Below are 14,094 nucleotides of genomic sequence, written 5' to 3'. Positions count from 1 at the left end.
CAAATTAATAATTATTAATTTATTCCTCGAGTCTCTTAATTATAATTATTTCAGGGTGGCCACTGTACCCAAAAATATGAGAAATCAGCGGACATTTTTTAAGGCCGGAAAAAACCGAGAATTTTTACGTGGACCGGAATTTTTTTTCATTTTCAATAAAAAATAATAAAGGTTACGAAATAATGGTTAGTTTTGATTTCAACAGCAACACATAGTAAAACATCATAAAAACGGTAATTAAATATCTGTAAAAATATTTATCATATAAGAAAAATCACTATATTAAGTTTTAGTTACAGACTGTATACTCTTTCCTGTATTCCCCTTTTCCCCCATTTTTGGAAGGATTTCTTTTTTTCCCACTGTTTTTCAAAAAATTTCCCTTTTTCTCCTTTTTTTAAATGCAAGCTGGATTTATGGAAACCTACAAGAAAATTTAACTGTTTTCTTGAAAATTCATGTTTTGGCTAGAAAATGAAACTACAATTTTCATAACAAATTATTTAATTTCTTATTAAGCTATTTAATTAAAAATGTAACTATTTTGTAGAAAATTCATCATTTAAAGTTGAAAATGCGCCAATTAAAATTTGCATCGTGAATTCAACTTTCTTAGTTAAAAATTAAACTAGTTGGCTGAAAGATAAAATACTTTATTAAAAATTTAGTGTACTGCTTAAAAGTTAACTTATTTCTTAAGAATTCTTTAACTCGACGGAAAATATAAATCTTCCAGTATCGACCAGTCTTATTCCAGTTAAAAATTAAAAGTTTTCAGTAATACATCAAATTTCAGTTACGGTTATTTGGTTTGAAATTTCATCTCTTTTAATTAAAACATAACTCTTTGTTCATAAATGTAACTAAAATTCATCTTTTTTATGTAATGAATAACTTTTTTGTTAAAAATCAAACTTTTTTGTTGAAAAGTCCTCTATTTTTATTGAAAGTTTAACTACTTGATTCAAAATGAATTCTTTTAAACATTCAACTATTCGGTTGTAAATTTATCTTTTTTGGTTTAAAATCATGTATTTTGTTTATGATTGATAATTCAACAGTCTTAAAAAACTTCTTTGTTTTGACTTGAACAACTTGTTTAAAAATGTAAGAATTTTTTTGAAAAATCATCTCGTTTTATTGAAATTTAAACTATTTGCTTGTCAATCCAAGTCTTTGGTTGAAAGTTAATTTTTTTATAAAATTCAACTATTAAGTTGCAAATTCATCTTTAGTGACTGCAAATTAAACTATTTGCTTGCAAATTCAATTATCTGGTTGAAAAGTCTTATTTTTGGGCGAGAATTCAACTTTTCATTCTTAATTGGTCCATTTGAATAGAAAATTCATATTTTGTGATAGGAAAGTGATGTTTCTTGGTTGAAAATAAACTTTTTTGTTCAAAACTCACCGCTAAGAAATTGAACTATTTGGTTGGAAATTCGTCTCTGTTTATTCTCTGTTCAATCTATGTTGAAACTATTTGGTTGTAAATGCAACTGTTTGGTTGAAATTTTGTTTGTTTCGGTTTAACTGTCTAAGTTGAAAATTCAACTATTGAAGTCGAAATTTAATGATTTTATTTGAAAGTCGATTATTTTCTAAACCATTCAACTTTTCAACTTGAATACTTAACTATTTTCTTATAAATTCATCTTTGGGTTAAAAACTCAAGCATTTTGTTGAAAGTTCAATATATTTCGACCTAAAATCTTACGAATTTAAATTATTTCATAATTAATTCAATAGGGAACATACATATTAATTTTATTTTAAAGAATTTCTTCCCTATTTTCCTTAACAATCGTCCTATTTTCAAGCTTTTGAGAGCATCCTTTGCTATAAAGTCTGTAATTACCAAAAACTATTTTTATTCTATTTTTATTGAATAAAAAGTTTTCGAATACAATTTATTTAAGCCTCAATTCGGAAACTTGAAAATTCTGGAGAGTTCAATTTTGGCTGCTTTGATCACTTTAAATGTAAAAATTTTCGAACTGGAAAAAACGTAGAAATGGTCGGGAATTCTTTCCGGCGATAAAAGTGTGTCACTCTGTATTTGCGAAGACGCAAAGAATTTCCGAAGCGTTCATAATTCATTTTTAAATCAATATAAGCTAAAAGAAAAATTGTGGTAATAATTGCTATACATAATCAAACGATTTCAGCAAAAGGCAAGCTACAAAAATGGTTTCTGTATGAAAAGAATTTTTTCTATTCCTTTCACTCTAAACATTTTTCTCTTTATAGAAATTATTACCATAAAGTTAAAGATCCTCCCGAATAATGATTGTGTGAACGTTCAATCAGTTGAAAATGTACTTTTTGCAAAACTTGCACGATTTCAGCCGTTTTTCGTGCTTCTGAAGCGGGACTCAACTTCTCACTTTTACTCCCTAGGGAGCACATATTATTCGATTTGAGTTTTTTGCGAATAAAAATATAAAATAAATCGAAGGAAGCGAAAATGGAATAAAAAGATGATTCGAGTTTCAGGGCGAGTAGTATAAGAAAAAAAGAGAAAGAGAGAGTCATAAAGGGAGAGAAAGGAAAAAATGAGAGGGAGAAAGAGGGTGAATGAAAAACTCATGTTCCTCTAAAGTCGTACGTGTTCTCCTCGAGAACGAGTCGATATCGATTTTCTGCCAATTACTGCATTTCCTATACATTTTTGGTTTCGATCGATGGAACGACATAAACAAGGATCGTTAATCGCCAGCGTCGATTGTTAAGCCTCGACTTTCGCAATTCTTTTATCGATTTTATCTTATTATATATCTACACTCTACCCTACCATTGGTTATATTTGTGGATTTATTGTCTCTTGCCGGATATTATATTTCAACAGAAGCGAATTCGAAAATAAAAACACTCTGGAAAATACAATCGTTTGAGCATTATTTATTAACCTTCCTATTTTAATTCTGCGTATAAAATATTATATTACGCATGAAGCTGAGTGAAAGTTTTTCTATGAGTGCAATTTTTTCAGTACCAGCCGTAGGCGAGCGAGCACGAGCCGAAGACGAGTGGATAAGCGCTAATGGGACACGCGTCCCCTCCCACTTGTTGTATCACGGTAAGACTAAATTACTTTCGACCATTATCGAAGATAAATGGAAAACTTACATTTTTAAATTTAAACGTTTTATGGAGGTTTTTGTATAACAGAGAATTGCTTTTCGTCAGTAAAGCATTTCTGCACTTGTCTTTTCACATTCTCATTCATGTGAGTGTAATGTAATCGTCAAAATTTTCGATCTCTGGTTTTTAATAGATCTGTACGTCGGCACTCACAGAAATCGAAAATCATACAATTTTGTCGGTGTCTGTCCAGCTGTATTTCTGTCTGGCTGTATGTATGTGTGTCTGCCTGCATGTATGGTTACTTATAGTTATTCCCAACAAAATTAAAAAAATTAGATCATTTTCAAAATTTTAAAATATTTTTTTGCAAATTTTAGAAATTGTTTTCAAAGTTTCTTACAGATGGGTAGAAGAACTGGAAATATCAAATTTAGATATTAAATATATTTCGAAACTATCTCAGTTACATTTTTCGATTGGACAAAAATTTTAAATTTGGAGCTTTTTCAAAATTTAAAGAACAAATTTTTTAAGAGTTTTATACATTTTTTCTGTTAAACAGGAAAAATACTTGCAAATTATTTGTATGATATTTTCAAATTTAATGAAAATTAAAAAAGATATATGATTTTCAACATTTCGAAAATTTTCAAGAAAAAGGAAGCGCGAGTTTCGTAATGTGAATGTGATCGTCAAAGCCGCAGTTGCTTTGAGAACCTTCTTTAAAAACAAATCGAAAAAAATGTCAGTTACATTAAATAGCTGTAATTCATCAGAAGTTTAAATCACAGTTTTCGATTTAAGTTATAATATGTATATTTGAAAAAATGTAGTTAAAGTATACAAATTAAAAGGGCGAAAAGGAGCGCGAAGCGCGAGAGCGTGCCCGCATGCCCTACGTTCGTTCAAACTTGGCGCGAAGCGCTTCGAGCGCAGCGCGCAATGGGAATGTGCCCGCGTAGCAGGCATATTTTTGTATTGCTTATTATTTTTTGATAGTTTTTAAACATTTTTATCATTTAAATAAAAAAAGCGATCAAGCAATTTCCAAATAAATAAAATGAAATTACATGTTTTCTATATTGTACATTATTTTTTTGAAAGTGTTATTTTATTTTATAAATTTATTTCACTTTTAAACGCTTGAAATATTTAATGAAAAGAAAGTATCCAGCTCGTTTTGAACTAAGTTACATTAAATTCTTTGTATTATATTTGAAACTTCTGTTATAAGGTGTTAGTTCACATTAAAAACTGTGTAAAGAATTATTTTAAAGAATTCGGTAAATTGAAAATACTGTAATGAAAACACTGTATTGTAAACATTTTCATTATCTGATGAAAAAAAAGGATCTATCATCTTTTGAAGTAATTAACATTAAATTATATTTTCATTAAAAATATATGTTTTTTTAACACCAAGCAAAAATGTTGGGTAGGCAGTTATGGTATTCAAAAAGTATTTCAAATAATTTTAATTGAATTTCCTGTTAGACGTAATATATTTGTTTTATTATCATTCTACATAGTTAGTTTTTCAAGATCTAAAATTTTCTTTGAACAACTCAAAAATTACCTGAAATATGCTTTTGGAATGTTGAAAAATTATGGCAATTTTAAAAATGTATGTTAAATTTATAAGTTACTCAAAATTGTAGACATTTTGAAAATTCTAGTATCTTAGAAAATTGTAAATTATTTAGAGATCTTCGAATTTTTATGAGTTTTATCATTTGTATTATTTTCAAAAAATAATAATTTTCACAAATTTTTTTAATTTACGTAAATTTAGGGTATCGAAAAATTTCCGGATATAATTTGAAAAATCTCCGGCTTTTATAGAAAACCTACTTGTCGAAAAAGTCCGGATTCCCCCATTTGATGCCAGCGACACTTTTTACAACAAATTCAGGATTTTAAACCATTTTTGAATTTTCCGAAATTTTTGAGTTTTCAGAGATTTAACAACTGTTATTAATTTTATAATTTCATTATTTTTAGAAATATTATCATTGTAACGAATGTTATTATTTTTAGAAATTTTAGAATTGTAACGAAATTCTATAAATTTTAGAATTATTACGATTTTTCATATTTAAAGAAATTTTCGAATTTTAATACATGTCTCAAATTTTGCGTAAGTTCAGAGTATTACAAAATAGCAAAAAATTTTGGGAAAAATTTTAAAAATCTGTGGCTTTATTTTTATCTTAATATCAATTTAGGAAAATATATAAGCTGTGAAATTTCTAGGCCCCATTTGGCCCTATTACTAGTCGGGCAAATTCGGGGGCTATTCGGGTTATTAATTTGGACAAAGTACCCAGTCGGGGACTAATCGGGGACTAGTTGGGCTTTTTTTGTCAAAATTTCATTCGGGGCCTGGTCGGTGGTCTGTCAAGGACTAGTCGGGCCTTTTTGTTCACTAATTTCCGTGCGGGTAATCTTCAGGCTCTGGTCGGGAGCTAGTGGGGCTCTAGTCGGGTTATTCTTATGTTTGAGTTTTCGGCGAGGTTTTATCAAATAAGGTAATACCTTAAAAAGCGTAATGATTTTTTAATTCTAAAGTACTAAGAATATATTCAACAATAATTTTACACCGTTTTTTGGAGAAAAGATTGATTAATGTTAAATTCATCTCAAATATACTTAATGAATAATTATTAAGTTAATAAGTTTGTACGAAAATCAACTATTTATAAAAACAACGATCAAAATCTTTCGAAAGACGTAATATTATTTTTTTTTAGTATTTTTTAGAAGATTGCGAATTTCTAGAAACATTTATAAATACCTTTATATGGAATTTTAAGAAAATCCATATTGGAAAAAATACATATAGATGTAGGTGAAAAGTTTTACGAAAGGCATAAGACTCTAAATTTGTACAGATGCTTATTTTTTAATTGATCTGAAAGTTTTGCCAAATGTAAATTAGGGGTTGTTCCACAAATTCCACGCGGATGTGTTATCATATGATCCCTATTAGTACCCGATCAGGCCCCGACTAGCCCCCGACTTTAAGTGGGGTCGAATGGTCGGAAAGCAGGCTGGTTCCCCATTCGAATTTCTACATGGGTAACAATTTCTACACTGGAAAACTAACCACAGAACTTCCGATTACCGATCGGGTGCTTTCCCAATAAAGCTATGAGAGAGATCGAAAGAAAATCTTTTTTTCAGAAATATACGCTATCTCAAGCTAGGCGATACAAGTAGTTCCATAGGAACTCTGTATTATCATCATAGTAGTTACTATCGATCAGTGTATATGTCACCCTACCATCTGTGGAAATAAAAATCAACACTATCGATCAAGTTAACTCTACAAATAACCGAAAATAATTAACGTCATATTTTGACAAGATGGAAAATAAATTTCAAAAATTATATTTTTCTGACAAAAGATCCTCTAACAATCGCTCCACTGGGAACACAGAAATAATTTCTGATCATATGGAGTAATTTTAAAAACTTTATTTTCATTTTAATATGAATTTAGGAATTTTTGAAAAATTACATACATTTTTTTAATTTATGGCCAATTTATAGTTTTTAAACATTTTAGAATTTGTATGCAAATTTCGGAAATTCAGAGATTGGAAAAAGAGCCAAATTTCCGAAAAACATTTCAAAAATCTCCCACACGTACTAAAAACATACACCCGTCGAAAAAGTCCGGCTTTTCCCACTTAGTGCATACAATACTTTTTATAACAAATGCATGATTTTAAACGATGTTTGTGACACAGAAATATATTTCTGATTGTATGGAAGAATTTTGAAAACTTTCTTTTTATCTTAATATGAATTTAGAAATATTTAAAAATTACAGACATTTTTACAATTTATTGCTAACTTATCATTTTTAGAAATCTTAAAATTTTTGAATTCTTAAAAATTTTTAAATATGAACAGTTGTTTTTTATTTGTTCGAAGAAATAAAAGATAACTGCAACTAGTCGATAATTTAAATGATCAGCTTTTCACCACCTTCTAAAACAGGAACCTTTACCGTTTTCTATAACTGCGGAAAAATCACAGCTTCAATAGATAAATTAAGAATGATATATTACAATTGTGCTAATACTGCACGACCATTTTTTCATATGAAGACAGGCGCAATATTAGTTCCCGCTGTTCTCTTTGAAGGTAGAGCTTTCATTTCTTTGGTAACCTGGTCAACTTTTAATCTTTAGTTATTTCTACCCAAATACTGATTTCCATATTTGGGTTCGGATTGGGTCTTTTTATTTAGTGGTATATTTACATTATTAAGTTCAGCAGAAAATTCCGTTAAAAGATTTTAAAAAGTCGTTAATGCAGTCCCACTATGATACATTATTTTAGCAAGTCTAGTAAATTCTTTTGCTTTGTTAATGTAATTTGATAATGACGACGAATTCAATCTGAGCTCCGCCTCCCTACTTTGTTCATAATCAATCAGTGCCCGCCTGATTCGTTGATTAATGCTTGTTTTGGGTATACAATACTGTTCATGATAGAACTCAGGCGGATGTTCCTGATTTTTTCTCCAATATTTATGTTTTAATCTGATATCACGAATTATATCTTCTGAAAACGAGGGAGAAGAGACTCTACTATTAGTTTTAGTTGAGAAGCAGGTCACAGGCTTCATCCGCAGTTCCATACAATTCTAGGAAAGACCAGTTCTGATTGGTTAGATCTACAAGAAACCTGAGTAATTATCCAGTTAGAAGCTAAAACGTGAGAGACTATTGCCATTTTTGTGAATTTCATGGCTCTGTCCAGAAATTATTCAGCGAACTTTTATATTTATTTTTAGTGCTGGTTGGTGAATATCCTCGGGAACAATTGGATTGCATGACACATCCACTTCACAAATGGATCTCACAAAAAATAAATAAAAAAAGACTTAGTTCTGTTTTATTATTTAATTTTCTTGCTGTAGATCACAGAAAGACACAGAAAGACGAAACCGAAAGTGAATTAAAGTCACCAATTATGACTAATTTGGAGTTTGCAAATTTCGGTACAGCTTGAATTATTTCCATAAAAGATCTGATAGCATCTAAGTTAATATTCTGTAGGGAATAAAGTACAAAAAAGACACAGTTCCAATTTTTACTTGTCAGATTTAGAGCACACAACCAGCTACATAAAAACATTAAATGAAAATGCTATTGGAATTGAATTTATATTTGAAAGAACAGTCAATAGTTCACCGCCGCCCCTTTTTAATGTATAGAATAGCATCTAAAATTTTTCGGAAATGGAAATGAAAATTTGACAATGATTCGAAAAATCTGTAAACGCGGTCAACTGATGTTTTGCTCATTTCCATTATTAACCTCTGACGTTACTTTTTATTACCTGGTTGTGAAAAGTACTTTTTATTCCCTAGGGATCGAAAAGTAGAATCTTAGACCCGCTTCATAGTCAATTAAAAGTGCTGAAATCGTGAATACCAATATTTCAAGTAGTTGAAAATTTCGGTGTACTCCACAAATTTTCCTATATTTTTTATTTTAAAAAAATCAAACAATTCAAGTACAAAAATATAATTATGAAACAAAATTTGTTGTTGAAGGTTAAACATAAAAATGGGCATAGACAGAAATGTTGTATTACGGTTTGTCTCACGTGTATAATTTGAACTAAAAAGCTGTTTTTTTTATTTTAATATTAACTGGAAAAAATTAGATATAGTTTTATTACGTCGAAACATATTTGTAAAATAACCTTTTAATATGGCACTAATCACCAATAAATCGAAGCTTGCTCCTGCATTTAATATTTAAGAAATCAAAGAAACACATTATTTATTTTATTTTTGCTCTTATAAAATAAAAAAAATTTATTTTTTTAATGCCATATCAGAAAATCTAATTAAAGGCAATACATTTCTAATTAGAATTTTTATTGCCAAATTAGTTTTTCATTTAAAAACATACTTTGCCTCCCTTTTTTAAATTTGGGGCTTTAAATTATTTTCAGATAATAAAAAAAAAAAATTTTGGAAATATTAAATGAACCAGCAATGTTATCTGATACTATCTAATGCGAAAATCTATAGCTTCTTTTTAATCAAAAAATATTGTATGTGTTTAAGAAAACAGTAATTTTGTCATTTTTTAAATAAGGAAAAAAACTATTTTTTTAGAGATAATATTAGCACAATAGAATAATTGATTGCAGCGTTGATAAAAAAAACTTTTAGCACATGTTCTACTTTTTTCCCTAATCTAATAATATCTCCGTCCATTTGACGATTTTCAATTCAGTTTCCGCCGATGATTTTTTATGAAATTTTATGAAATGCTTGGCTTGCGTAATTTATCAGAATTTGGAGAATTATTCATAAATTAATATTTATTTTTTTGCAAATATTGCTACCGACAAAGTAATGAAAAGAACTTTCTTCTTTAACTTTTGCTGCTGTAAACAGTTACGTACCTAGTAATCCAATATTCTTGAAGTCATAATTTAAACCCTGAGTCGATAAAGAAATTTCCTATCTTCATTCGTATTTAATTTTAATCATTAAACAACATTTTACAATTCACCATGTATATGAATTCTTATACATTCAAATTATTATTCACAATATCATTATAAGTTGAAAATTCTTGGATAATATATTTTAACCAAGTTTTAAATGAAACTCTAATAGAAACTTTCTGGGCCTTCCAATTGTAAATTTAAATTAATTTTCAATTACATACAAGATTATTTATTATTTAAACTTTAATAATATTTACTTGGTGAAATCTACTTCGACTTTCTCTTCTGATGAAGTTTTCTTTGAATGGATTTTCTGCAGAAACTTCTACCTCTACCTTGAGTCGATAAAGAAATTGGATATAAATTATTTGCCTTAAAAATATCTTATCCTATTTTTAAAAATATCCAAAGCTTGGTTTTTGTTATTGTTACCTAATTTTAAAAAAATATTTTACTATACAACAATTAAAGTTATGAAAATATTGTAGAAAAATGAAGGGATATTCACGTATGACAGTGAGAGGATTGTTTAGCAAAAATTCAAAATCCTTTTGAGCTTTTGTTGAATAATTTTTTTTGTAACCAAATTTATGCGCACAAAAGCAAAAATTAAAAAATATTCTTTTTCTTAAATAATACTTCACACATATACATTTACATATAGTCATCATTAACTTTACAATTATACATCACATCCAGACAAGTCGCATTTACATAATTATTTCATTATTACAAACATCGATTGTACACCCAACTATTACTTATACATCAACTTTAACAGACCTCCAAGGATTATTTATAACCATAAATTAAAATTATTATCTCTTTTTCACTTTAAATTATTTTATGAATTCCTATAAAACTAAATGAAGTGCATTTCAATCGATTATTATATAAATATAAAATTTTAATTTAAAATTAAATTTTCTTTGATCTCAACCCCACTTTTCTATACCTTACTTAATAATACTTCCCATTCTTCTAAAAGAATCTTTCTATAAAAAAGAATTCAGTTATAACAGATATTTACACAACTAAATTAAATTTGCTGAATTTTCACATACTTTATTAAAATAAAAGTAATTTTATGCCCAAGGAGGCCTGTCTGTAGTGTTAACAGACTATCATCATAATATCTCTGAACAAATTGAAGACCAGCCATTTTTATTATTATTATTCTCTTTAAAGAGAGAATTTTCCTGATAAAATTGCAGGTCTCATACCACCTTTCAAGTTCAAAACGATCCATGTGATCATTTCGGAATGAGACGCAAAATCATTTTCGATTTCACTTTAGGATTACAGTTGTCACTGATTTGGGACTTCATTTGATACTTTCCCTGGCCTTTACTTGTAATTTTTGTTAAGTTTTTGTTGAAATAAGTTTTTCATAAATCGGCAGTCTTCAAATCGGATTTCCACTGAACGGAATTCCATTGCAGTTTATTAATCTGGTGCAGAAAACTGTCTCTCGACACTGCAGTTTCAAATTCGTTCGAATCGATAAAAAAATTCCCATTTTTTAAATAAAAATGGAATTTAAGAATTTATAACGTATGTTATCCAATCGACTGTTTTGGCCACTCTATGATAAATCCCAGGTTGACCTGGCTGAGCACAGGAATAACCGGCTGAGACGATTCCTATCAGGTACCACCTTCCGGTTTTCTCGAGCATTAGTGGCCCTCCACTGTCTCCCTGAAATTAAATTTATTTTTATATTCATCTGAGGCCATTCAACAATTAAGTCACACGTAATTATGCACCGATTTTAGTTGTTTTTTTAAATTAAAGACTTAATTTTTTAAACAATAGTAAAAGTATATTTATTTTTTATGTACTTTTTATGTTAATTTAAACAGCGAAATAAGTGTCGAATTTTTTAATTTAATTTTTTATTTTCTAGTCAAAATTTTTTTTGTACTCCCTGTCACTTGGACTCAATACACATATGTATAAATACAATTATTAACCTGGAAAGGTAATTAGTATAAACAAATTGCATTAAAAAATTATCAACATTAGGGATTATTCGTCTTCAATGTATATTTTTGCTGTGAAATTGCTTGCTTTCATCGTTAAGATAATTCGTGGAAATTAAAATGATGTTTTCTTAAAAATTTGCCCACTCATAAATATTTGTATATTTTATAAACAAATTTTATGAACAAATGCACATTCTAGGCGTTTTTATGCGAAAAGAAATCGATTTTTCTTCTGAACTTGCTGAAATTATATCGCCACTTGTAATTTCTGAAATAATTTCTGCTATGCCTTGATGTTTTTTTATTTTATCAACAAATTATATAAATAAATTCATATATAAGAGGTTTTAAAGCGAAAAGAAATCGTTTTTTTTTGGCCTTGCTGAAATTATATTTCTAGTGATGTTTTCTGAAATTTTTTTACTATGCATAAATATTTGCTTTTTGTATAAACAAATTATACGACAAATGCACATTTTAGGCGCTTTTTAACGAAAAGAAACCGTTTTTCTTGTATCATTTCTTAAAATATATTTATAATGATGTTTTCAAACAAATTATTGCGATTTTTCTTTAATTGTTTATTTCATAAACAAATAATATGAAAAACGGTAAATTTTAAGCACTTGCAGACCAAATAAAAACGTTTTTTATCGTATTTATGTTAAGATAACAAATTTATTCATTTATTAATTACAAGGTAATTTGGAAATTAGAAATTGCAGTGATATTTTCAAAATAAATTTGATTACAAAATGAAATCTCTTATTAGGCGTACAAATGCCTAGAATATTCATTTGTTGAACTAATTTGTTTATAAAATAAAAAAACATTAAGGCATAACAAAATTTGATTTAAGAAATTATTTTTTAATATAGTTTAAGAGATAATAAAAGTATAAACTATTTCTTCTTATAAATATCTGCAATTTATTTGTTTATAAAATGAACAAATATTAATACATCGTAAAAAATTCTTGCTAGAAAATTAATCTTCCTGCGCAAAAATGTAACTGTTTGTTAAAAAAATAAAAAACTGTGTTAACAGATAATTTTATTAGTTGAAGATCCATCTGTATGATTGAAAGTTAGGCTACTCTATTTGACATACATTTTATTTGTTGGAGATTGAACTATTTGCTTTAAGATTAATTTTTTTAACTGAAAATGTGACAGTTATATTATTGATTTGAAATTACTCATTTTTTATTGAAAATTTAACAATTTGATTGGAATTTTATCATTTATAGCAATTGGAAGGCTGAAAATTTAACTATTTTGTTTAAAAGTCATTCTTTTTTTGTTAAAAATCAATTCCTTTCAAGTTAAAATTTAGAAATGCTATTATTGGTTTAAAAATGTATCGTTTTCAGTTAAAAATTCCAAAATTCTATCGAAAATGTATAAATTTTTTGCAAATTTGTTTTTTTGTTTATTTTGTATGATATCGGATCAATCTTCTCGATTAAAAATGTAGATACTGGATTGAAAGTTGAACTACTTTATTAAAATTTATTTTATTGTTTAGAGTTTGAAATATTTGGGTGGAAATTAATTTTTTTTAACTTAAAATTCACCTATTCTAGTAATAATGAAAAATTAACTGTTTTTGGTATGAAATTAATCTTCATGCCGGAAAATTCAATTTATTTTTAATTCAACTATTGGTTTGATAGTTGAACTGCTTTGTTCAAAATGATTGTTATGGTTAATGGTTCCTCATCTTAGTTGAAGATCCATCTCTTTGGTTAAACATTTAACTCTTTTTATAAAAATTCGTTTTTTTTTATTAAATCAATTTTTTAAACAAAAAATTTAACTATTCCATTATTAGGTAAAAAATTATCGTTTTCAGTTGAACTTTTCACAGTCTTGTCGAAAATTAATGTATCTTGTTTTAATATCACTTTTCTGGTAGAAAATCTATCTTCTTTATTGAAAATTTAATTACTTGACTAAAAGTTTAATTTACATGTTAAAATATCGTTTTCTTTCACGAATATACATCTCTCTGTTAACAATTCAACTTTTTCATAGAAAATTAGTTATTTTCGCCTAAACTTAAACCCTTTTTTTGAAAATTTATCTTTTCACATTAAAAATGTTATTATTTTCTTTGAAAATAAAATATTTGGTTAAAAATGAAGTTGTTGGTCAAAAATTCAAATGTTCGCGTGAAAAATTCAACTATTTGCTATATAATTTACTTTAATGGTTTGACTTTTTTTCTTTTGGTAGAAACTTGATCTATTCTGCATAAAAATGCAACTTTTTGGTGAAAAATTAATGTATTTTTTTAACATTCAATTACTTTCTTGAAAATTGTTATTTTTTGTTAAAAAAGTCTACTTCTTTGTTGAAAATAAGTCTTTTTGGATCGAGACGTCCTATTTTTGGTCGAAAAGTTCTTGGCTCACAATTCGACTTTCTTCCAAAAATTCGTCTTTTTAATCAAAATTCAACTAATTGGTTGCAAAATGAATTTCTTTATCAAAAATTCATTTTTTTTCTAAGGAATTTTCATTTTATTTTGCAAT

The 14,094-nt window shown here is 27.6% G+C and overlaps 1 protein-coding gene across 5 annotated transcripts in view; it reads right to left on the bottom strand.

Annotated features, from left to right (window-relative positions):
- Positions 1 to 9,843: 9,843 nt before the first annotated feature.
- Positions 9,844 to 14,094, bottom strand: part of LOC117178920 (serine protease 33) — a 122,905-nt gene continuing 118,654 nt past the window's right edge. For all 5 annotated transcript variants that reach the window (XM_033370472.1, XM_033370469.1, XM_033370473.1 and 2 more), the window contains one exon: positions 9,844 to 11,271. In XM_033370472.1, coding sequence (XP_033226363.1) covers positions 11,113 to 11,271 — 159 coding nt within the window. In that variant the 3' untranslated portion in view covers positions 9,844 to 11,112. The remainder of the gene's footprint in view (positions 11,272 to 14,094) is intronic.

Source organism: Belonocnema kinseyi, chromosome 8 (genome assembly GCF_010883055.1).
Source record: "Belonocnema kinseyi isolate 2016_QV_RU_SX_M_011 chromosome 8, B_treatae_v1, whole genome shotgun sequence".
NCBI lineage: Eukaryota > Metazoa > Arthropoda > Insecta > Hymenoptera > Cynipidae > Belonocnema > Belonocnema kinseyi.
This window is presented reverse-complemented; position numbering and strand designations above follow the sequence as displayed.